At 48.8% G+C, this 24662-nt stretch overlaps 8 protein-coding genes and 1 non-coding gene across 9 annotated transcripts; 5 read left to right on the top strand and 4 right to left on the bottom strand.

Moving 5' to 3' along the window:
• Positions 1–190: 190 nt before the first annotated feature.
• On the bottom strand, positions 191–292 carry POJ06DRAFT_t64. The gene has a single exon. It is a non-coding gene; the product is annotated as a tRNA-Ser (tRNA).
• Positions 293–393: 101 nt separating this feature from the next.
• Positions 394–1637, top strand: POJ06DRAFT_141422 (uncharacterized protein). The gene has a single exon (XM_056184519.1). It carries the CDS (start codon positions 420–422, stop codon positions 1380–1382), a length of 963 nt encoding a protein of 320 aa, XP_056042206.1. The 5' UTR covers positions 394–419; the 3' UTR covers positions 1383–1637.
• Positions 1638–3163: 1526 nt separating this feature from the next.
• On the top strand, positions 3164–4158 carry POJ06DRAFT_141415 (uncharacterized protein). The gene has a single exon (XM_056184518.1). The coding sequence runs from the start codon at positions 3214–3216 to the stop codon at positions 3757–3759; it is 546 nt and encodes a 181-aa protein (XP_056042205.1). The 5' UTR covers positions 3164–3213; the 3' UTR covers positions 3760–4158.
• Positions 4159–5472: 1314 nt separating this feature from the next.
• On the bottom strand, positions 5473–7346 carry POJ06DRAFT_257925 (Acetamidase/Formamidase). The gene is made up of 4 exons (XM_056188209.1): positions 7106–7346; positions 6959–7053; positions 6720–6872; positions 5473–6665 (listed from the first exon to the last, which is right to left on the bottom strand). Exons 1-4 carry the CDS (start codon positions 7113–7115, stop codon positions 5676–5678), a joined length of 1248 nt encoding a protein of 415 aa, XP_056042204.1. The 5' UTR covers positions 7116–7346; the 3' UTR covers positions 5473–5675.
• A 505-nt stretch (positions 7347–7851) lies between these two features.
• On the top strand, positions 7852–9686 carry POJ06DRAFT_257923 (Acetamidase/Formamidase). Its single transcript, XM_056188208.1, has 3 exons — positions 7852–8023; positions 8104–8351; positions 8410–9686. The coding sequence occupies exons 1-3, from the start codon at positions 8014–8016 to the stop codon at positions 9400–9402; spliced, it is 1251 nt and encodes a 416-aa protein (XP_056042203.1). The 5' UTR covers positions 7852–8013; the 3' UTR covers positions 9403–9686.
• Positions 9687–9738: 52 nt separating this feature from the next.
• Positions 9739–14181, bottom strand: POJ06DRAFT_269834 (P-loop containing nucleoside triphosphate hydrolase protein; the record flags this gene model as incomplete). The annotated part of the gene is made up of 4 exons (XM_056189401.1): positions 9739–10902; positions 10954–12861; positions 12913–13567; positions 13616–14181. 4 exons carry the CDS (start codon positions 14179–14181, stop codon positions 9739–9741), a joined length of 4293 nt encoding a protein of 1430 aa, XP_056042202.1.
• Positions 14182–15916: 1735 nt separating this feature from the next.
• Positions 15917–18707, bottom strand: POJ06DRAFT_257919 (peptidase family M41-domain-containing protein). The gene is made up of 2 exons (XM_056188207.1): positions 18292–18707; positions 15917–18240 (listed from the first exon to the last, which is right to left on the bottom strand). The coding sequence occupies exons 1-2, from the start codon at positions 18608–18610 to the stop codon at positions 16130–16132; spliced, it is 2430 nt and encodes an 809-aa protein (XP_056042201.1). The 5' UTR covers positions 18611–18707; the 3' UTR covers positions 15917–16129.
• A 2778-nt stretch (positions 18708–21485) lies between these two features.
• On the top strand, positions 21486–22093 carry POJ06DRAFT_257908 (uncharacterized protein). Its single transcript, XM_056188206.1, has 4 exons — positions 21486–21658; positions 21709–21827; positions 21848–21930; positions 21961–22093. The coding sequence occupies exons 1-2, from the start codon at positions 21513–21515 to the stop codon at positions 21758–21760; spliced, it is 198 nt and encodes a 65-aa protein (XP_056042200.1). The 5' UTR covers positions 21486–21512; the 3' UTR covers positions 21761–21827; positions 21848–21930; positions 21961–22093.
• Positions 22094–22623: 530 nt separating this feature from the next.
• Positions 22624–24216, top strand: POJ06DRAFT_141301 (cytidine deaminase-like protein). Its single transcript, XM_056184517.1, has 2 exons — positions 22624–23341; positions 23396–24216. Exons 1-2 carry the CDS (start codon positions 22809–22811, stop codon positions 24045–24047), a joined length of 1185 nt encoding a protein of 394 aa, XP_056042199.1. The 5' UTR covers positions 22624–22808; the 3' UTR covers positions 24048–24216.
• Positions 24217–24662: the final 446 nt, after the last annotated feature.

Raw genomic sequence — 24662 nt, 5'->3', positions numbered from 1 at the left:
TGGCCACAGTGCTGGCAGTTTGTACTTTCTTCCGCAATAATATAGTTTGCATTACTGCCATCCAGTTTACTGAGGTTAGTAAATTAATAGACCGTGGATCCCGTAAATTTTTTACTTGTTTGCGCATCAAACCGTTAAGTATGAGAATAATCACAACAAAAGATAATCGCCGAACATTAAAAAAAAATTTCGACAGGCGCAGGATTCGAACCTACGCGCGGGGACCGCATTTGATAACTATGAACCTTGTATAAATTCAAGTCAAACTCCTTAACCACTCGGACAGCCTGTCAAAGCTAGCTTACCCTAAAGTTGTCCAAATCGTCTTCTTTATAGTTAAAAAAAACACTTTTTTTTTTTTTTTTGGTTTTTTTACCGCTCTATTTATTCGCTACCGTACCGCCCTATTTATCACCGATATGAGTTCGGCGCACCCTCACACTCATTTTGGTATACCCGATATGACGCAGAGGTCCGACCTTTATCACGGTAGACGGGTGTCCGAATCCCTGCTATCAGATAAATGGTTCGTGGGCTCCCAGCCCCTCAATCCAGGTGGTGGTCGTACCCCGTACGTCCCCTCCTTTAGTTTCAGAGATCAAAATAGCTCTTTTAGAGACTTTTCTTCGATCTTTCTGAACATCCCGCCTGTCGAGGTCTCTCAGTGGACCAAAGACACTCTAGGCGATATACCGCGTATCTTGCACGGTCACGTTCATGCGCTCATGAATGTATACACCGTACACTGGTACAAGTTTGAGCGGTTAAAATCGCGGCGGGATCGGGTTAATTCCCACGCTACATCCGGCACCATGCCCAGTTTTCTGGGCAATGTTAAGGATATGTTTAGCTTAGTAGACCAGAATGCGCTAACAACGCAATTCCAGGAACGAGCGAAACAACTCCAGATGCAGCTTATTTCGGATGCCCTTGGGTTCCAAATAGCGCAACTGGATGAGGCAATCCCATTTTATGAAACCATGTTTCAGGACTTTGATACACTTGCTATCAGCTCACTTAAAGTTACCATCAACGGACTCTATGCTCGTTACGGTACAGGCACAGGCTTGAATGCCTCCCTACCTAATAAGTGCTATGCCCTCCTTAAATCCGGTGTAGAACGTTTTCTGCAGGCGCAAACCTTCAAAAGGTACTCTAGTGACCAAAAAGCAGAAGCTAAGCTTCAAAAGCGTAATCAGCAAGATATGCTTATGAACGAGGCCTCGTCCGTTTCAACCAAGGAAACAATAGAAGCTCTCGTCAATGAAGCTATGAAACCCGCGTTGTACACAATTTGTTCTTCAGAAATTGGATCCTTGTTTTCTCGACAATTCCTCGTTCCCAGACCCAGCGCTCGTAACAGTACGCTTGTTTATGTCTAGTCCGTTGTTCGCTTGTTTTTGTCCTTGCCCCGTGCCTTAGAGCACGTATTATGCATGTAATAGAATCTGGCAGTTATAAAGCGAGGGGTTTGTCCTCACTATCAGATCAGTCAAGAAGTCTTGTATTCTTGGAATAGATTCTTATACCATATCTTAGTCCAGTCCAGTCTGTCCAGCGCCATTACAACTGCTCTGTCGTTATCCTCCGGCTAACTCAGCACTGGCCGTCTTGGTTTCGAGAAAGCATATGACCGGATTAATCACCCAGTACCTCGAAACTGTCCTTCAGCGCACATTCGTGACCGTTTCGACGGAGTATTGTGGCCACGGATGCGGGCCCCACATCTCGCATCCGGGCAATAGCTCATTCAAACGGCCAGTTCACATCAACAGGCGGCGTGGGACAGTCTAGTGTGACCGGCCTACACTCCCGAGCCTGCGGACCTTCCGGACCTCCGCAACCTGCGCTGGACCTCTATCGACGTATCCCCGCCTCTTGCCTGGTTTGCCATGCGCTACCAGGTCCCGGTCGCGCCTTCGCTGGCGGCCACTTTTCACAGCCGCTGGTGTGAGTGCCACCGCAGGTATTTATCTCACCGGTGGTGCTCTTTGGGACCGCCGGGTACAGCCTGCTCTGCCTGCTGCTGCCTGGGGGACTTTTTGGCTCCGGCTCGCGCTGCTCTACCGTCGGGTACCCGCTGCGGCCAACAACTTCCATTTGCTTCAGCTCGGCTACTTACACCGGGCTGTGCACCAGATAAGTGTCCTTTTCTTTCCGGGCCGGCCATGGCTTCCCCTGGCTTCGTCACCCAAGGGTCCACCTGCGTTGCGGTCTCTGGTTTGGCCTCCCAGTTACCCTTTGCTTATGCATCTTTAGCGCTGGGCTGCCAGGTTTGCTCCCCGGGTCGATTTGCCCCATCCGTATCTTTACCGTCCGTCCTCGCTCCGGACGTGGATGGTCCTCTCGGCTGGCGGGCTGGAAATTGAGGTGGACCCTACTATATAGGATGGTCCTGGGCCTACCCGCTATTTTTGGTCTTTTTGGCCTTGTGGGAAAAATTCTTGGGCGACCCAACCAGGTTCCTCGCAATTTACTCGCGAATACCGGTTCCCACCAGGTCGGGCGTTCGGGCCGGGCATGAGGACATGTTTTCTGGGGGGGATCTAATCCTGAGCGCATGCTTGGCAGGGGGGCTGACAAGCTTTCGCGCTCCAGAAGTCAGGGGCAGGGCTATGAGGGGCGTGTGGGGAAGAACGAAGTCGTGGAAGGCGGGAGGTCCTTTGAGCCGACCATCATGAATATCGTGAATTTGGCGCTGTGTCAGGTAGTTGTGGTGCGGCGCTGTGGTGAGTGGTCAAGCTGTGGTGGATGGACGAGAATGTAAGCTCGACTGACGATGATAGCTTATATTTGCGCAAGTGGACAAAGGGATGCACAGGAGCTATCCCGAACCGGCATACAATCTATCTGTGTGGGTCGTATGACCTCCATGCCAACTGGATCTGTTTCGGGGAGCCAGTCGGCCCAGTGGGATCCGATAGGCTGAGACCCGAATTCTCATTCTACTAATCATTCATTTCTCCTGCGAACGCTTCACGAAATTTTAAGCGCGACTGCCACCAATGGGTCTGATTCAAGAAAACAGGGGGCGATCGTCACCGACGAAATAAATTCAGGAGAATCAGGGGCCTAAACCAACCATTCCTCTTTGGGACTAGCGTAGTGGTAACCGAGCCGTGTTCCGCCCCTGGAGACTGCATCTTCTTTGATCATAAAGAGAGTCGACGATGGGTTGAGCCCCTCGCATTCGATGCCGTTTACCTCCACACCATGGTGTCCACAACACAGACCTACTTCGACTTGCTTTTGGGCCGCCAAAGTTGCGCAGACAGCCCGTGGGCATCGCCACACCTTTCGAAGGCGCTTCGACTTTTGCGCGAGAGACTGACACTTGGAGATGACGAAGTAAAGGTTTCAAACATTACAGCATCTGTGGTCTTGGCACTGGCTGTCCACGCACACATCATGGGCGAACGTGAAGCCGCTGAGTATCACATGGCTGGTCTTCGCAAGATCGTCAACTTAAGAGGCGGCGTGACGACCTTCAGGGACAACGGCAAGCTTCTTATTGAGCTACTCAGATGCGATGTAGAGCTGGCACTCCACAGCGGTTCAAGGCCATTGTTCTTCCACGACCCTTCCCTGGAGCCGTTCCTGCCGTATCCAGGCCAGGCGTTGTCACTCAAGCCAGGGAAGACTGACACGACGGGACCCCAATGCTGTTCGGAGAAGTTCCTCAACGACAGCGATGACGAGTTAGCCAGAGCCTGGAAGGTCATGAAGAGATTCTGTTCGCAGATCAACTCCGCTGTTTAAACCAAGAGCAGGCTCCCCAAAGAGACCATGCTGGACGATGGTTTTCGTCATGTATCGCCTTCTGTATATGAAGTTTGGAACTGGCAGCCAGCAATCCGCCTCGGCTTGCTGGCTTTCTCTTCTAGCATTTTCTTACAGTGGCGAGATGTCAGGTTATCCTATGTTCATTTTCCGGCCACCTACAGAGACTGCCTTGTTAACTCCAAATTTTTGGATGCTTCACCTCAGCTTTGGCTTTGGCTTCTGATGACTGAAGCGATTTCGGTATTTGGGGAACCCGACTACCCGTGGCTTAAGCCTTGGCTGCGGTTGAACATCGATTCCTGCGAGCTGGAGTCGTGGTGTGAGATGCGGAATATTTTGCAGTCTTTCATGTGGATTGGTCTGGTGCATGACGAGCTCGGAAAGGGCATCTTTGACTCTGTCATCTTTCAGTATCGGTCTCTTCAGGATCCCACGATTCATTTCAGTCAAGATTAGCAGGGAAGTGGACTTTGTAAGCTATCGTTTAGGTCTCGTAGCATACTAATGTGCATCAAATCGTACATAGACTCGCTGAGACTAACTCTAAACCCACCTGATGCTCATAAATGTAACCTAATTAATGGTGGTGTGATTCAGAACCTGATTCTAACATGCCGCTGATCAATTTATACGCCCCAGTCACACCTCGAGGACCCCTCCTGGGGGGGAACGGTCGACTTCCAGACATGGAAGACAGCGAATCTTGCTGGCGACCGGGACTCTCAGTGGGTCAACAAGATAACAACGCCCTCCAACTTGCCCGAAATAGTCAACATGTACAGAATATGTCACCTGCGTAAACGGATCGTTGAGCTTCCTCTTCAGCCTGGCTCTCTGAAGGACGAGTCCACGCTTTCGACATACACTAAAACTGCAGGTCGACTATTAACAGCAGGGACAAGCAAAGCAGGCCTATTGAGGGGAAGGGGCCCCAAGCACAGTTCTGATGTTCTTGTCTATAGCTTAACCAGATACGTCCGTCGGTACATGTCGTCAATGCCATCAATATAGTACACGCCGCTGGCTGTGGTAGATCGGTCCCCTTTAAGGGTGTAGCTCTTCTGGAGATGGGCTTGCTTGCGGAGATCGCGCATCTTCAAAGGCAGTTAGCGGCAAGAAGCGGTCAATCTAGTCAGTAGTATCGTACGAGCTTCCTCTTTCCATAGTCCCGGGCTCCAAACCAAAAGCGACTGAGCAAAAGCCCCTTCTAGATCACGTGAGTCGTATCCGTGGATACTGCGGATACGGATAAATTACGGCTAAAGCCAATATATCTGGATATGGATATGGATACGGATATGGATACGGATACGGATATGGATAAGGAAAAATTGGTTTGGATATTATCCGTGCCGAATATTAAATTACACACCACGCGTTGTAGCATGAGTTTTCTGAAAGATCGATCAATCACAGCGAATTACGAGTGGTTAAATCAATGTAACGTATGCAATCGAGTCATATACGTGCTGCAACGACACAATGTAGGCCTTGAGCACGTATCGCTACAAGCACGGGCACTCGTTGTTGCTGCAGGTGCGTAACCACAGTGGTGTACGTACTGACGAATGTTTGTCGTCGTATATATCCGTCATGCTGGCGGTAATCTAGCCCGTTCTACCATTAATAGGCACTTTGACTAGACTTTGGACTTGTGATATCTCGATTACATCACTTTGCCAATCCGTCTGTAGATCAATTCTAGCACCAACAGCAACGACAAAGCGGCATTGCGCAATCTCCATGCCAACCTGGCGACATACCATTTTACGAATTGGGTCAGGCTATTTTGTACGTTGATCTCAAAAACTGCATTTTACATCTCATCGTCAAAGAACCAGACCATTAGATCTTAAAATTCCCAATATTACACAAATCATGACCAGTTACGTTTACTTTCCAGATGTCAAAGCACAGTCAGAAGCGATGATCTTGTCAAATCCACCCTCCTTCGGGAGACATTCGAACTCGAAGATATCGACTGGCACGCCGAGAGTCGTGCACGCGTTTGGAATGTCGACGATGGCCGCGATGTGGCCCTGGACTGGTGCGCACGAAAGGAGAATATACAGCTGTTCGCCGGAGTATCCAAACTTCTTGAAGTATTCAATGAACTGCAAGCAGGTTTGCTTGTACGCAACGTTGACGTCGAGGTAGTGCTGCTTGCCGGTCTCGTCGACAGAGAGACCCTCGAAGGTAAGGTACCGCGATGGACCATAGTGTGGCTCGACAGGACCGGGAATGTACATCGGGTTCTTCATGCACATATCCTTGACACCGTTCTTGATGATGTCGCATTTGATAGTGATGATGCCCGCCATCTCGATAGCACCGCAGAATGAGATCTCACCGTCACCCTGCGAGAAGTGGAGATCGCCAATCGAGAGGCCAGCGCCCTTAACGTAGACGGGGAGGTAAGACTTGGAGCCGCGGGACAAGTTCTTAATGTCGCAGTTGCCGCCATGCTCACGAGGTGGGATGGTTCGAGCTCCCTCCTTCGCAACCTTGGCAGCGGAGTCAGAGTCCGCTGAACCGGCGTGAGTGAACTTCTCGAGCGGGAGATTCGCTACGACACGGTCAGTGCCGATCGAGGCGTGGTATCCGACAAGCTCCTTCTCACGCTCGTTCCAAGTGTCGAGAAGCTCCTGCGAGGGCATGCAGCCCATGATACCCGGGTGAATCAAGCCAGGGAAACGGACACCGGGAATGTGACGGGACGAGCAGAAGATGCCCTCGAAGTCCCAAATGGCTTTTGCAGCGTTAGGGAAGTGGGAGTCGAGGAACCCACCACCATTATTCTTGTCGAAAATGGCGCAATAACCCCACGGCTGCTCGGCAAAGGGCTGGACGTCCTGGATTTCGACTACGAGAACATCGCCGGGCTAATCTACTGTAAGTCCCGTGCTTGCATACTAACAGATAACAAGCTCCCTCACCTCAGCACCCTCGACCTCGATAGGACCGGAAAGGTAGTGGATACGGCTCAAGTCGCAGTGCTTGATATCATCGGCGGAGTCATTGTTGCCGATCTGGCCGCCGGTCCAGTCAAGACACTCGACATTGACGACCTCTCCGGGCTGGACTTTGCACTGCACGACTGTCAGCTTTGACCTCTGCGTGTTCATGCCACCATTCAATTGACTCTAGCAACATATTTAGGTTCAAATGAACATACAGAGAAGGGAATATCAGGATGCCATCTGTTGTGAAGCTGTGGCTGCTCCCAGGCTGGCGTGTTGAGGTCAACCTTGACGGCGGTGCGGATAGCTTCTGCAGCATATGTTAGATAAGATAAAGACCATAGCAGGTGCACGATCCATACGCTTCGGCATTTCGGACGACGAGAGTGATGCAATTCACTGGAAGTTGTGAAGAAGATGAGAAGTGTAAGTGGTTTGGAGACGAGGAGAGAAGACCAGACGACTAAGGCGGAGGCGAGAGAACAAGCAGAACGTGCAAGATCAGTACTCACCGTCGGTTCAGAGCATTTCGTCGAACCGGTGGGGGGGGGAAGAAGGAGCAAGCTTCTCGCCAGTAAGGCATTGAGTTTCGAATGGAACCGGTTGAGGAGTTTGCTCTCACTCCCGGCGACTCACTATCAGAGTTCCGTTATCTAGTACTCTGCAATTGAATAGCTCCTCATGCGGCGCAGAATGGCCGCCAATAAGCCCATCTAGGCCGGGTAAATTTGACATATTCAATTGTCGGGCGTTGGGAGATAACGTGTGGGTTTACGCACAAATCTGGCAGTCACAACCTGCTCGGTCCACGGTGCTACGAGCGGCACATCCAACAGCTGCATTGTTCGGGCCTCTCGGCGAACTACTCGCCTGAAACCCTCGTAAATCTACCGGAGCAGGAGCGGGGCCATTATAAAATAGGTGTGGCTGGTTTGGAAGTCTCCGACGGGGCGCATCGTGAATTTGGCTGGGCGAGAGGGAAATGCGCCAATTATATCCGGCTGTCAATTGTCCTTCTGAGTTGGTTGCATTGACCCTGTGGCTTGCGTAGGCGGACAACCGTCTGTCATTTGCTTGTCCGTTCGGTTCAGTTTCCAACTACTCACCTCCTCCAGCGAACCACAATTCCGCCTCGGGCTCCGCACTTCTCGCCGACTTTTCACATCAAAACCCGCGCGCTCGTCGTTCACCCTGCATCCTACTTCCCTGCTTTAGTTCACACTTACGTCTCCAACACATTGCCTATTGACACTCTCAGTCGGTCCTAACAATGGGAAAAGGTGAGTGTTTTGCCCATTGACTTACCTATCTGTTAATTGGTAAGTTTCACATTCACGAGCAGATCTAACACATTCTGCAGAACCAATTAGAACCGCCATTAAAATCGACTTCGACAAGAAACCCTGGGAGCATGCCGGTGTCCACAACCGATGGCACCCCGACATTCCATTTGCCGCGACTGTGAATCCCGGTGAGGTCTTCCACGTTCAATGCTTTGACTGGACCGGTGGCCAAGTCAAAAACGACGATTCAGCAGATGACATTCGCAACCTCGAACTTGACGGTGTCCATTTCCTCTCTGGTCCTATCGGCGTTGAAGGTGCTGAGGTTAGTATTCGTATTGTCATAACCGTTGTTGTGGAGAGGTTGCTAATTATTGCACTAGCCCGGTGACGTCCTTGTCGTCGAGATCCAGGACATCCAGCCTTTCCCAGACAAGCCGTGGGGCTACACTGGTGTCCTGGACAAAGAAGCCGGCCCCAGTTTGCTCGACGCCTACTATCCTGAGGCTATCAAGGCCATCTGGGACTTCGAGGGTATCTTCGCTACTTCCCGTCACATTCCCCACGTCAAGTTCCCTGGCTTGATTCATCCCGGAATCTTGGGTACCATGCCATCTGCTGAGCTACTTGCCAAGTGGAACGTGCGAGAGAAAGATATCCACGACTACCATGCCGAGATCCACTCGCCGCTCATGGTCGCCAGATTGCCTCAGGAGAAGGGTACTTACGCGGGCAACAGTATCGATCCCGAGAAGTTTGCCAAGGTTGCTAAGGAAGGTGCTCGTACCATTCCTCCCCGTGAGCATGGTGGCAACGCTGATATCAAGAACTTGTCCCGAGGTTCGAAGGCGTATCTCCCTGTTTTCGTTAAGGGCGCTGGTCTGTCCATGGGTGATCTCCACTTCTCCCAGGGTGACGGCGAGATCTCGTTCTGCGGTGCAATCGAGATGGCCGGCATCATCACCCTGAAGTGCTCGATCATAAAGAACGGCGTAAAGGACTTCGCTATGAACACCCCCATGTTCTTGCCGGGTCCAGTTGAGGCACACTATGGTCCTTCGAGATACCTCACTTTCGAGGGTATTTCTGTTGACGAAAATGGCAAGCAGCACTTCCTCGACGCGCATGTCGCGTTCCGACAGGCGTGCTTACAATTGATCGAGTACTTTAAGCAGTTTGGCTACTCGGGCGAGCAGATCTATCTTCTCCTCTCCTCCGCGCCGGTGCAGGCGCACATCGCATCCATTGTCGATATCCCCAACTCGTGCACGACGATCGGCATTCCGGCGGATATCTTCGACTTTGATATCATGCCGCGAGAGGGAAAGATTGAACCTATGGAAATGGGCACGTGCGCTTACGTCACCAAGAATTAGCGAGGTATCTCTGGGTAGTAATCGGAGTTTGGATGTGTATAAGTATGGCAATGACCGTGAACAGCAAATAAACGATTTTGTAATGCATGAGTTATCCTTAATGCTCGCTAGCGCTTGTTAGCCCCTGAGTGGCCGAGTCAACAACAAACTTTAATTTTGATCGTCAAAATGTTAAGTAAACAGTTTTCGTGGGAATACCATAAAGAACCAGCATTGAATGAGATGTGTCGGTCACGTTAGCTTTTGTAGACCTGTACTTAACTTAGGAGTGTATATGTAAACGTAATCCATATTATAGTTAATACGAAGGGAACGTAATCTCTAAGTACCACAGCCCTACGACCATTCACCACCACTGACCAAATTGGCCAAGTATCCCCCTCTATTCATCATTAGATCCGCAAACCGGCCTATCTCAACTACTCTGCCGGCATCCATGACCACAATCCTATCAGTGCACTCCATCATATCACGCGAATGCGTGATCATCAGGACGGTGGGATTCAGGCTCGAACTTCTTTTCTTCAGGCTTATGACAGTCTGACGGATATGTTCCGAGGTTGTGGTGTCGAGTGCAGAAGTGCATTCGTCGAGGACCAAAATGGCTGGCTTCCGAACTAAAGCACGCGCGATCGCAAGTCGTTGAGTTTGGCCACCGGAAAGTAGTGAGGTCGATCCGCCGACCTGAGTGTTATAGCCTTCACCTAATGACAAAATAAACTCGTGAATGCCCGCTAATTCGCACGCCGTCCTCACGTCATCGTTGGAAACCTCGTTGTCTTTTAATCCATATACCAAGTTCTCATAAATGCTGCCGTCGAACAAAACGGAGTTTTGAGTAACGACGGCGATGTGTCTTCGTAAAAATTGAACGTCGATATCCATAACGTCCACGCCACCAATTCGCACGCATCCGTCATTAGGAATAAGCATTCTAGTTACCAAGGTCGACAATGTTGATTTCCCGCATCCAGAAGCTCCTACAATAGCCAATACTTCTCCACCCGACACACTCAACGAGACGTCGTCAAGCACCAGAGCTTGGCGGCCCGGATATGAGTACTTGACGCCCCGAAACTGAATATCACCGCTCATAATAGCAGTTCCAGGCATAGTGCCCTGGCCAGATGTTTCGGCCTGTGCTGTAGCACTGTCCATCATCGCGAAATCTAGAAGTCTGACACCACCTTTCTTGACCTTGTCTATATTCGGCAAGAATTTAAGAGCAGAAGAGGTCACTCCAAACGATATAGTCACCAAATTGGCAACCGTGAAAAACTGGATGACTGAATAAGTCGCCTTCGATATTAGGACGGCACCGTAAAAGAACACGATAACAAGAACAACCGAATCACTGAGACTATTGAGACCCGATGCTATGCCAATGTAAAACCCTCGTTTAAGACCTGTCGACCTGATGGCACGCGAGGCAGTATTGAGTTTCTCTCGGAAATGACGTTCAAGTGTCAGCGTCTTGACCGTACGCACTTTCGTGATGCACTATCTCAGATGTTAACCTTAAATCTCTCGCAATTGCCCATCAAGACGTACTTCGTAAGCGATATCTATGTATTTCTCAGCCTCTGAAGCATGCCGAGTGGTCCATTTGTCCGAAATGTATGCGTAAAATTTGGACGTCGCTATTGCGACAGGAGCGGTTGAAATCGCAACAAGCGTTAATTGCCACCCGGCAACAAATGACCATAAAAGACCAATGCTGAACGTCGCCATAACCGACAAAAGAGTACCAGACAGCCGTCCGAGCAGGACGCGGAGTTCATCCGCATCATTATTAATAACCTGAGAAAGAGCTGGTGCAGTGCGATGTCCTGTCTCGAAAGACAGAGACTCCACTCTTGACGTATTTTCGTCAAACGGAGTTGAAGCCGGACTGCCTGACACAGGTGCATCTATGAACCAGCTCCAGTCCCTCGTCAAAATCTTTCTAAATGCCAGATTCCTTAGACGATACACCCATCGATCGCCCGCGACCTCCAAGATGTACGTATGGCCAAACGTGCTAACAGCATCTACACAGGATATACCAAGCACAATCAACGGCCACTTTAGAGATTCCCATTTCGATTGCGGAGTACGCTGATCTGGGAAAATTGTATATACTAAGCGGGCAAATGTGTATGAGAAGGCAGGCATCGCGGCGCCGTTTATCACCGCCACAAGGAGTCCAAGAAGCACTGCCGTCTTTCGTCTTTGAGTTCGGAAAGCCAGAAGTAGGAACGCCAAAGCGCCCACAGACCCTTCCTTAGCTTTCCTTTTCGACACCGATTTCACTTTTTCGTCCAATCCAACGAGCGAATCTGTTATAGTCACCACCGAATATTTTCTGGCATTAGCGATTGGATTTTCCATATTCGTTGCAGGGACGGCATCTCTGCGATGGGTCTGGCGAAGCCTGTGGGTGTTGTTTCCAGAAGCCATGATGATATCCGAATTGAACATAGAGTCATGCGTACGGAATTGTGTCCATCGACGCGCTGCGGCAGTAGGGAGAGCAGGGTTCTTGCTATATCTTGTTGTAGCCGTGTCGAAAACAGACCACCGGGCTAGATTAAGATCAAGATTCGAGCTATCCAAAAACGGCACATTTGTGTAGACACTCTTAGTTAACCTGGTACGTCCATCACGGGAAACGGAGTGGGATATTGCCGGCTTTTCAATGTCGTTCACTCGCTGCTTCTGAACTCTAACTGTCAAACTGTCATCATTCACCTCATCTCGGATATACTCCTGGGAGGATTTGACCAGTTCAATGAAAGCGCCATTTTCAGATTCAAGGTCGCCTCGCAGTCCTTGCTGAACAACTCGCCCGTCTTTCATGACTATGACGTGGTCCTTAAGATCGATAGAAGCGATGTCGTGGGTAATAATTAGTGTCGTCCTGCCTTCTCTCCACATTCTCATCGCATCGACAATGAGTCCACGAGCGATAATATCCAGAGCACTTGTAGCTTCGTCTAGCACCAATATCGGCGTATCGCGTATAATAGCACGAGCAAGAGCTATCCGCTGCCGTTGGCCCCCGCTCAGTTCGTTCCCTCCTTCAACCAAGAAAGTATCTATGCCATCTGGAAGGTCATTCACAGTTTCTGTCAGCATTGCAAGCCTAACTGCTCTCTTGATATCTTCGTCGTCGACAAGCCACGGAGTGTCAGACCCTAGTCGAATATTGTTCGCGATTGTATCACGGAACAATACGCTGTCTTGTTGCACGACAGTCACAGTATGTCGAAGCCATTTGGATAATAGGAACGAAACGTTCATGCCATCCAGAGAGACGCTGCCTGATTGGGGGGAGTACATATTGAGCAGCAGCGAATGCAATGTCGACTTCCCTGAACCGGAACCGCCGACTATGAATGTAAGCCGATTCACTGGAATCCTCAAACTGGCACCTTTGAGAACAACGGCGTGCGGTCGTGATGGATATGCAAATGTTACCTGTTTATAATTAGACTACAATCAACCTTGTAATGTGTACGACCAACTTACGTTCTTGAACTCAATATCTCCATGGCATTCTTGCACGATCATGCCATATTGCTTCTTATTGGTATGTCGGAAATCATCAATAATAGCCCATAATGACTCTGCGGCAACTTTAGCCTTATTGATATCAGCCAATTTGACGCCGATATTCGATACGCAGTACGTCAAAGAGTTGCAACACCAAAACACAGTCAACACGTTTCCTGAGGAGATGCCACCCTCCCTCACCAGATGCCCGCCGTACCAAAATCCTTGAAGGAAAAGCATCAGAACAAGCAGTTTCAAAATTCCCTGCTGTAATGCATAGATGATTGCAATTTTGTGCATTACCTTGCTCGAGTCGTGCGTATGTGCCGAGAACTTTGCCGCTTCAACAGACTGACCGTTAAATAGTTTTACGGTCTGAAACGACGAAATAGCCCAGTCGACAACATTGATCGCGCGTGACGAAAATTGCTTCTCAAGCTTGGTAAATTTATCCTTGGGGATATTGGTTATTGTTTGGGCGATCATGATTGCCGGCAAAGTAGCAAGGATGACGATGGTAAGTCTCCAGGAGAAGTACATGGCAACGCATAGTGAAATCAGCCCCCTTGAGGTATAGAAAAGCGCATGACCAAAACTCAGCGATGCTCCTTCCTGATATTCATCGAGAAACCTATACTTATCAGCAATTACTCACCCTTGACGAAAACCTCTGGCTTACTTCTGAGCTTTAGTAACTAACGCGCCTGAACTATCCAACGCATCATACCAAGCATTATCTTTGGTCATCAGTGAATCTAGTAGCATGCTTCTGGCCATTTCAAGCTGGTTCTCAGAAACCCAAGTCCAACTAAACAACAACAGATTCCAAATTACAATAGATACTAAGCCCACAGAAAGCATGCCAACTAAATATGGAGTGACTTCTGATGTCAGAGGATATGGCTCTTCGGCGACAATATAGGCTGAAATGCAGTTGAACACTTTTCCGATAAGAATCGAGGTAACGGACGGGTGGACACCAGATATAACTGTCATTATGATACCAACAAGTATCGGGAACGCATCTTTCCGGCGGATAAACCTGAATAGCGACAGATATGATGGCTTAATGTTGAGGAGCTGGTCGTCCACACGAAGATAGATCTTCTCATCCGCAACTGCACATTTCAGCGGAGTACTGAGCGTCCCATGTGTGTACGGAGCGGACAATATGTCATCGTCTGGAAAGTCGAGATCGGAGACAGAAGTAACATTAACTACTACAGAACTTTCCTTTTTGGCCATATTTGCAAAATTGTAGTCTACCCGAGACTGAACGAATAACGCAACAGGAAGAGCCTTTCAGGAACACTCAGAGGCAGGACAAGCAAAGGTATATGATATGCACAGTAAGCAGACATCATGCTGGCTGCTCAAGGAGAGCCCAAGACCACAGACAACTTTTTTTCGATACGACAGGCTTTTCGTGCGTCGGTTTGCGTCAATCTATTCCAAATCGGGTCGTTCATAACACCTTGTAGCGGTCTGGTCCAAAGAGAATCCGAAGATAGTAGGAGAATCTGGGGCTGGTTGTACGGTTATGGTGGATACGATGTACAATACTACCACACCGGCGGAACAATAGTCACCAGGCATCCAAACTGAAGGCCACCCACACCCACTCAGCAATAACACTTATTTCTATGCTATTGTGTGAATCGAATTCCACGTGCAACTACTATGCATGCGTACGAATCTGTCTGCTCATCCATTTGTCGCGCATGAATACGGTATCATGGACAAAGTCTCTGCGGCTCATCCATAAATGTCGACAACCTGACACTTAAATTAGATTCAGGTGGCTCCTGAGATATTTTGCTACATCATCCCCTGTCCGGCTAGAGGTGGACACGAGAATTTTCTCTATTCGCATTCGTATTCGCGATTTGTAGAATAAGCATATTTTCGTAAATAAAATGTCAACGAAATATGAATTGCGAACAATATTTGAGTCTAGCAAGACGCTAGTGAAAAGCCAAACTTTAAACCAGCCAATCAACTTCGCGTTCTGACGCGTCCATTCTGACGCGTAACTATCTACTTGATACAACCTTTCGTCGCTGTCGGGTTCAATATTGACGTGATCCTTCTCGTCACTTCAAGCTGATCTCGGCGTGGAGTGCGTGGTATCATTTGACGTATTCAAGAAGACACTAATGGTACTCGTTGACACCATGTTAACCATGCTCATTCCATGTCGCTTGTCAGACTCAATGTGTAGTGGAGATGGACTGCTGTCCCTTCTGCTACTTGTGCCTAACTATTCTTAGCTATTTCTTCATCATATAGCATGAGTGCCGAATGGCTTCTTGTAGAGGCACTTGTCTTCCCGTTGACTATTCTTATAGTCTAGGAACGTTGGCGCTAAAGACTTATATAGAGCCTCAAGAAACATTTCATCATCCATAGTATGACTAACCGACAGCTGTCGGCGTAGCATCATCATCCCAAGATGCGTTGACAGCGAATCAGCGGCGCTCATCTTTGATGTAGGATCTTCGACGTAAGTACCGGCTTGGTCACGGATTCTGTCCATATGTCGTACGCTCTTGAGAAAACATTGAGCGTGTACATCATTAGATCAATGATCATTGGCATGTTCAATAATGACACCCGTTGTCATGTTATCGGCTTCCACCGGAGTCATGTATGCCATAGTCGTACCTGCCTCAATGGCACGAATAGCCGTAGGTGTGTCACACAACGAAATTCTTTCCATTGTAGATTGGGATCTGACTGACGGCATTAACTGTTGGTATTGTAGATGAGGCAAGTTGAGCCATATTGCTCTTCATGCTGTCAGGGCTCATAACCCTTGTTGCAATGTATGGACTTTGATGCAGTGGAACTTGCTTTGAACTAAAGAATTTGTGGACGAGGCTGGAGCTCAAACGTCCATATATCGCAACAAGCGACGCCGGTCCATTGGACATTGGCAATGACGATTTGCGACCGGCTGCATTGCTAGTCACCAAGCTATATATTCTAGATGCTCTTATGACTCTGGCCGCGAACTACAAATCCAGCAAGGAACTCTCGCCAAGTTGAGGATCGAACGCTTTTGAACTCTCAGTTGTCCCACCATAAATATTTGATTCTAAATATTACAACAGGAATGAAATACATATGTACAAATAAAAGGTTCCAAACAAAATGGAAATTCAAAACCGAATGCTAAGTCCACTCAAACACTCTATGCCGTTGGGGCAGGCTCGGCTCCCGGAGCATCGGCAGGTGGCACAGGCGGCGAGTCAGGCGATGTTTCTTTCTTTCCCGCAACATACTTTTCGAACGCGGCGTTTCTGTCTGGAAACGGACGCTGACCGAGTAGTCGCTCAAGATCCTCGCGATTGATGACTTCCTTGGACAGCAGCTCCTCTGCAATAAGACTAATCTCGGTGCGCTTGGAGTTGAGCAGTTCGACGCATCGCCTGTGAGCCTCTGTCGAAATTCGGCGCACTTCCTCGTCAATAATAGTAGCGGTCTCTTCGGAGAAAGGTTTGTTGAACGTCTGTTCCGATTGGTCGAAGTGCACGAGACCAACCTTTTGAGACATCCCCCATTGCGTAACCATCATAGTCGCCATACGAGTAACCTTCTTCAAATCGTCTACAGCACCAGAAGTGACAGTTGGGAAATGGATCTCCTCAGAGACACGTCCGCCAAGAGTCATAGTCATACGGTCCATAAGCATCTTTTCGGACATAAGCATATTATCAGCCGGGGCATACTGAGCATAACCAAGAGCACCGATACTGCGAGGGATAATTGAGACCTTCAACAACGGATCAGCCCACTCCAGGAACCACCCACAGACAGCATGGCCAGCCTCGTGGTAAGCGACAGTCCGCTGGTCTTCCTTGGTGAGAACTCGCGATTTCTTTTCGATACCGGCGATAACGCGTTCGATGGCAGCCTCAAAGTGAATCATCTCAACAGAGCTGGCTTGCTTACGGGCAGCAATAAGCGCAGCTTCGTTGCAGCAATTGGCAATATCTGCTCCTGAGAAGCCCGCAGTCAAAGCGGAGAGCTTGCCAGCGAGATTGTCGAGATCAAGGAATGTCTTGATCTTCGCAAGGTGGACAAGGAAGATAGCTTTGCGTCCTTCAACATCGGGCAGATCAATAGCGATATGTCTGTCGAAACGGCCCGGTCGCATGAGCGCAGAATCAAGAACATCGGGTCTGTTTGTACCTGCGAGAACGACAACGTGATCCGAAGTCTGGAAACCATCCATTTCAACGAGCAGCTGGTTAAGAGTGGCTTCGCGCTCATCGTTCGCGCCCATCGATGACGTTCGACCTCGAGCCTTACCGATAGCATCAATTTCATCCACAAAGATGATGCAAGGAGACATCTTACGAGCGGTCTTGAACAGATCACGAACACGGCTAGCGCCAATTCCCACGAACATTTCGACGAACTCAGAACCAGACACGGAAAGGAAAGGAACGCCAGCTTCACCGGCAGTGGCCTTAGCAAGAAGCGTCTTACCAGTACCGGGTGGACCAGATAAGATTGCGCCACGAGGAATCTTGGCGCCTAAGCGTTCATACTTTGCAGGCTCCTTAAGGAACTTGACAAACTCCATAATTTCCTCCTTGGCTTCGTCCATACCAGCGACGTCCTTGAACTTCATCTTGATGTCGGTTTCTTGATTAAATAGTCTAGCACGGGACTTGCCAACACCGAATAGTCCACCACCAGGAGCTGAGGCTCCACTAGCGCGACGATTGAGCCAGAAGAGAGCACCAACGACGACAATCGTGGGAAGAAGTGCAAGAATTGTGTTCCAAGCACCACCCTCATCGAGGTAGGCGACCGGGATCCTCTCCGATGGGGGAATTCTAAGCTCCTTCTGCGCCTCTTCCAGGTTGCGCTCAAAAGAGTCGACCGATCCGATTGTAAAAAACCAGGTCGACGAAGCGGCAAGAGAGTCGGCGTTGCTCCTCAAGGTAACACGGACGAGCTTGCGGTTAATCACGGTAAGTCGTTCAACAAATCCTTTATCGAGAAGTGAAACTCGGAACTCTTGCCATGTCAGCTCACGTCCGGGAGGACGGTCGAAGAGAAATAGATACAACAAATACGTTGCCAGAAGGGCAATGATGATATGGTTGCCCTGCAACGGCGGAAGGTTAAATTCAATGCTGTCCTGCTTCTGATTCTTCTTGTTGCTTGAGGTTCCAAAAGAAGGTTCGTCTTCCTCTCTCTTTTTGTCTTTGTCCTTGTCATCTCGTTCCCGCTCCCGTTTGGCCTTTTCCATAGCCTTCGCTAACTTCTCTCGAACGTGAGAGACATATTCTAGAAAATCCTATCAATACCGATATCAAGCTACAAACAGATTCCGCTCACCGTCGTCTGTAAGCTCCTCCGACTTTTTATCCGACGTAGGTCTCTGCTCGGTTTTATGATCCTCGTCACTGCTATCTTTTCCGCTTCTATCCGGCTTGTCTTCATTATGATTGCTCGTAGCATACCCCCTCACCAGCATGCTCGCCGCAGGCTGGCGCTGAAGTTGTAATAAACGACCGGCTATTCCGATATTACTCCTACGGCTGATAGATCCCATCACAAGCGGCCCGCGTACACGTGCATCGAGCAATGGACCGCGAAGGTGACGCGCGCCGATGCTCGAGATCGAGCGGAGGAGCGGCAGTGCTCCGCGCGCCATGGCTCTTTGCTTTCTAGCCGGTGTGTTTGGTATGCTGGACGGGGTCGCGTCCGTAAATAAGCCTTAGAAACTGGGAACGAGATCAAGACTTTCCCTGCACAAGCAGAATTAGCAATCGGAACTGAACGTAAGGCAAAAGTGCGTCAAGATAGAAAACAGTATCGCTAGTCCACGCCGAGCATGATTAAAGACCGAAGGCGATAACGTGACCACTGTCCTACCGGTTGTTCGGCGGAATGAGCACGATCAGTTATCCAGAAAGTATTTATTTCCTATCCGTGACCTCGCGAGCCGCAAACTAGACGCAGACTTACCTGTTGCTAATCAAATCTCGCTAAATTTGAAAACTAACTGTCCCCGTCTGGCAATGAAGAGAAGTCAAGCCAGAATATTACCGAGCAAAAAGGTAGTCAGAATAGTATTCACTGGTGGCGGCGAGACTTTTACATCGTGTAAGAGTTGCTTAACTAGTTATTTGCTTTGACGTTTGCGTATACAAATGGATCATATGCAATTCATTTAAAACTCTAAATGGTGGTTGGTTTGGGTTACCGGTTCGAGCAATACTAACTGCTGACAGCTCAATTCGGGCTGACTTAGCTCGAGGCAATCGGACGTAAAATCGCAGGTTTGCCGGTGCTTCCTGAGTTGAACTGAACAAAAGAATTACTTCCCGCTGACTTCCAAAAGGCTAAGTAACATATATTGAATATTAGATATAATCAGGTGATTACTACAACTTCGAGAATATCTAGAGACACTAGGCCGCGGTCGGTGGAGGTCTGATCGATTTATGACGTATGTCAGACAAAGTCGTGGTACAGTTAACTTAATACTGGTCATTTGCTCTTTCTTTCTCCCCTGCTACTTTGCTGACAGTTCGCTTTTGCAAATCTTTGTTCGGTTGTGTCGTTATCTTCATCTGCGGTTCTCCATGGCTAATAAGGTGGGTCCACGATACATACCGGATTGACGCTTTCGAGCGACTATTTCTTCTGTATGGGGCGCACTAATTTACGAAATCTTCAAGACCCTGCCTGCCTCGAGATTTTTGGAGACCTAGGATGACTGGATGAGCCTCAGCGAAGGCCCATGGGGTTCGGGTTCAATTCCCGTCGTGCGGCTAGAGCGCGGCTAGAGCGTGGCAGTCCGCACAAAATATCAGCCAGCCCTCAGCTCGTCTGAGCATTGAGAAGGCATATATGATGAGGGATTATATCACATGATGCGAAGATGACTATGCCAATATATAATAAACTCTATCAGAGCATTGAATTTCAAGGTCTGATGATTAGCAATGTGTGTCCCATCTGCAGATACACTCGCTTGAAGAGACATTTGCATGGCCCTGCTTCCACTTTCCCCATAGTGAACGTCTGTGTAAGGGCAGATACTACACCATCGAAATGGCACGCGCAGCGCACGCTGAGGAGTCCTTTCTGTAGCTTCTCGCTCTGCTTATTCGTTTGCCCGTTAGCTCCTTGGTTACGTTATTACAGCTAGCAGGGCCATGCGATAGTCGTTGACTGTCTAGCTGGATATATCAGTATTGATTACGAGCAGGAAATCGTAGTCCCCCTGACATTGGCGGTAGTTTACCTATGCCTCTCGAAGGTTCTTAAGCCGATGCAATCAGCATCACCAGCTCTCCACCTAATTTTTATTACCGGGTTGTCACACACAGCGTAACAAGCCACCAAAGTTCGGTGGACATGTAGGACGTCGTCCCCTAACTCTGGGGGCGGACAGCGGCACTTCGTCGGATTTTGACGAAACGGGCATGCAAAAGTGGTACAACACCCTTGATTCTTGTGCCTCAGGGACAGAAGCGAATCGCGTCCAATAAATTATCCAGAGCTACACTAAACGTCCACAGTGGCCCAGCTGATATGGAATCCTGAAGACAGCGCTTTTTCAGATTCTCTAGAGGGATAAGAGTTGAGCTACCATATTATCAGCCCATATGGCACCATTAGTGTATCTCATCACTTTGGATTTTTACGACATAAAAAGTTACATACATGTGTCTGATTTGAATAATTAAATTTCATGCATCTACAACCGTTACGCTCATTTTATAATGACTCAGTTTAATTGGTAGCATTATTGCCACGTTCAGTCTTGTTGTCTCATTTACGCGCGCTGAGAATTGAGTGATTTGTTTATTCGAATCGCGAGTGCGGCTCAAGCTGTGAGTCCGGAACAGGATGCAAATCTAACACGCTCGAACGCGCCGCAAACACGCGTCGTGTTCTTCCTGTAATAATACAGAAGAGGACTTTGGTGTGGAGTGTATAGACCAGCATGGCCTGCCAGTTGCGCAGTTCTCTGAGACCGGCAATGGGCGGAACCGTCAGTGTTTGATCGCTGTCGACCAGTAATTAATTTATCGGGGCTGCCAGTTCCTCGTGATGTTGTTTAATTATTTAGTTCACGTCGGCTCGGCCATTCATGCAATTAATTAATATTTCACATTCGACGCGATGACTGTCTTGCCAAGACTCTGGCGTTACACAGATCGGATGCTTGTTGCGCGCTCGCCGACGCGTCCGTCGCACGTTTCCGCGACGCGTCAACAACGCGTCCCTGTCTCATCCACAATTCGCGAAACACTAAACGTCCACAGTGGCCCAGCTGATATGGAATCCTGGAGACAACGCTTTTTCAGATTCTCTAGAGGGATTTGCCAATAATGAGTGGTTGTTCGCGTCATTGCGGATCAGGAATCCGACACTGCCGGCTGCAAGACGTCTCTGTACTCCAATTCAGTGTAACACGATCGCGCTCGGACGTGGATTCGCGCCGTAGACAAAATATATTAATGACGCTTGCCAAGACTCTGGAGTCGCACAGATCGGATGGTCGTGGTCGCAGGTTCTGTGCTTCTCGCTTGGTTGTAAATATGGCCGTCTTTCCCCGCTGCTGCTGGCCCCCTTCCTCGTCGTCGTCTTACGGGGAACATACTAAGTCGCCTGGCAAGCGACACAGTCTGCAGACAGCCAAGAGGGGAGCCTGTAACTGGCTGAGATCCTCTTCGATCACGAGCGAGTATACTTCAGAATTCCTACAACCTGGTCATTTGGCTAACATTAATGTAGACAGACAGTGTTCTCAAGTGTGGGCAAGAGGACAGCATGGAACCCGGGGTGAGTCTGAGTGGCCAGAGGCATGCCACTTGGTACACTGCCGGTTCTAGCAGTTTGTCCTCTCCCGTACTCGTTGGAGAGTCGTTGACTTAATCCGAGTACGCTGATTCGCTCGCCAGTTCGGGCGATGCGTACTCGACTGTGGGTACGGGGGATAAAGTATGGGCACGGGGGATAAGAGGAGTCCTGACAGACTCCTCTTTAATTCGATATGCTGATTCGCCTCGAACAAGGTCAGTCCAAGGATGGCGAGATCCAAGCCACTTGGTCACTACCAGTTCGGGGACGCGTACTCGAATGTGGGCGAGAGCAGCCTGGATCCAGCTGACCAATACGGTGAGATCCAAGCCGCGGTAGCACAACTGGTCCGGCAATACGTTCTCATCTGGGGGCATGAGGGGAGTCCTGACGGACTGAGATCCTCTCTAATTCGAGTGCGCTCATTCGCCCTGGAGCAAGGCTAACCAAGGATGGCGAGATCCAAGCCACTTGGACACTACCAGTTCCGGGGACGCGTACTCGACTGTGGGCACGGGGGATAAGGAACGGTGTTAGAATTTTCTCTATCACCATTATATTCCTGTTATTTGTCTATGTATATGTATATGAATATATACATACATATGAGAGGCCAGTTTCTTGGAGCTGGCCGTTGTTACTTGTGACCCATGGCAGGGCGTAACCACCAGACATTTTTGTTGTATTTCTTGCTAACTTTGTATGTCTGGTCGGCCGTCTAATACAAGTAAGTGTGCATTCCTGACGGGTAAATTGGATAACCCTAACCTTCTCGTGCTATAGGTGAACAGCAGAATGCAGATTTCCATTAAACGAAGTGGCTCTAGCGTGTGGCTGGTACTGGGTGCGCGTCAAGCGTTTGAAGGGACATGCAGTGTAGGATTAGGGTACCTCTGATCTGTGTAAATTAAATTGTCGCGATATCACGCGTCTATATTCGCGTAGCGATTGAAAGTAACCTGAGCAACGCGGCGCAACATTTTTGAGCCCTTTCTTTCGCGTTCCTGCATTTGGTTGAAGCAGATCAATTTGATATGCTTATCGGTATTTGTGGACCGTCTCATTCCGGTAAGAATGAGGTCGCCCGGTATTTGGTCATTCAAGGTTTTACGCGTCTTTACATTCGATCCAGCAACAGTGCAGAGTCGCATCTACCGCCGGATGAAGCAGCCGTAATGCATGGCGAAGTGACCAGCAATTTAGCTACCACTGGTAACGGACATCAAGCAAACGACATTGGATCTTCACCCACGACGACCTATGGAACTAATTCCGATACCGCGAAACACGAGACGGTTGATTCATTGCGACCGGAATCACCCGTAAAAAATGCAGTAGATGCCAGGTATAATAAGAACGAAGTTGCGGGATCGTCGTATGTGGTGTTCGATTCGGTAGCAGAGCTATTGGACTTTGTAACGAAACGTTGGCGCGAGAGATTTGTTACCACAAACATTCACACTGTGGAGACGGTGGAAACGCTTTCACCCAGACCATTTTTCTTGCTGATAGCAGTTCAATCGCCGACAATGGTAAGGTACGACCGGTATAAAGCTAAGCGAAAAGTGTAAGTTGTACTCCCGACTTTTGTACGCGCGGATCGAATCTGATTTCAATATAGCCTGGGCGAGCAACCTATGTCTCTGGAGACCTTTACGAAAAAATCGGACTATGATCTTTACGCAAGTCCAAATGCATTGACACCATTGATGTACAAGTCTCGGCTTCAAATTCTCAACGCTAGTCAGTCAATAGAATTGTTATATGTGAAGTTGTCGAATTTGAATTTATGGGATGAATTACGTCTTCGCCCTTCATGGGACGCTTACTTTATGGAGTTGGCCAACCTTGCTGCCAGGCGAAGCAACTGTATGAAACGGCGTGTTGGATGCGTATTAGTTAGAGGAAAACGCGTGATAGCGACAGGCTACAACGGAACCCCGCGGGGTATCAAAAATTGCAATGATGGAGGATGTGCGCGCTGTAACTCAGGCGAAACAGATGGAAATAATCTGGGAACCTGTCTATGTTTACATGCAGAGGAAAACGCTCTGATGGAATCTGGAAGGGAGAGAATTGGTGACGAATCTGTCCTTTATTGCAACACATGTCCTTGCTTGACTTGCAGTATCAAGATCGTGCAGATGGGTCTCAAAGAAGTGGTGTATTCACGTTCTTACAGCATGGATGACAAGTCATTTACAGTGCTAAACGAAGGTGGTGTTACTTTGAGGCAGTATTCGCCTCCTGAAGAAGGAGTTGTTTTAATTTAAATGGGTTCTATATAGACGTTGTCATTATTGCACGATAAGGCGTTACACATATCATATGGTAGGGAAGAATTTCATTTCAGTTGGATATTATTTGCATACTTGAGCCTTGTCCATTCTTTCTTCGAAACGAATGTCGGACGAGTACTGGTCCTCGTGTCTGGTGTGCTACATTTGGCACGACCAGCGCCAGAACACAGTCAGCATATAAATATATTTCCGTTCTTTACACGACCAAATCCTCTGAAGGGATTATCGATAGCTACAGATCGACTGCATCTTCGCTAGCCGAATCCGACCATATCGAAAGGACTTGGAACGACAAACTTGACAAAGGTGTCATGCAGTTTCTTGTACATTTCACATTCCAATATTTACACCTTGTGCATCGGTCAAGACATGGCGGCTTGGTAATTCCGCTACCGCTGCAGATGGGCTTCTATATGCTGGAAAGCTTGGGATCGACTTACAGACTATTTCTCAGTATGGAAAGAGTGCCGGACGCGTTTCTTTAGTAAATCTGCAATGGGTGATGTTCGGAAGAGATAATTAATTGGATTGATTTGATCGATTTGTTTAAGTCTTTGGCGAGTTAAGCAGGAAAGCGCCGGTTTCAAT

Source organism: Lipomyces tetrasporus (genome assembly GCF_029532465.1).
Source record: "Lipomyces tetrasporus strain NRRL Y-64009 chromosome Unknown POJ06scaffold_8, whole genome shotgun sequence".
NCBI lineage: Eukaryota > Fungi > Ascomycota > Lipomycetes > Lipomycetales > Lipomycetaceae > Lipomyces > Lipomyces tetrasporus.
This window is presented reverse-complemented; position numbering and strand designations above follow the sequence as displayed.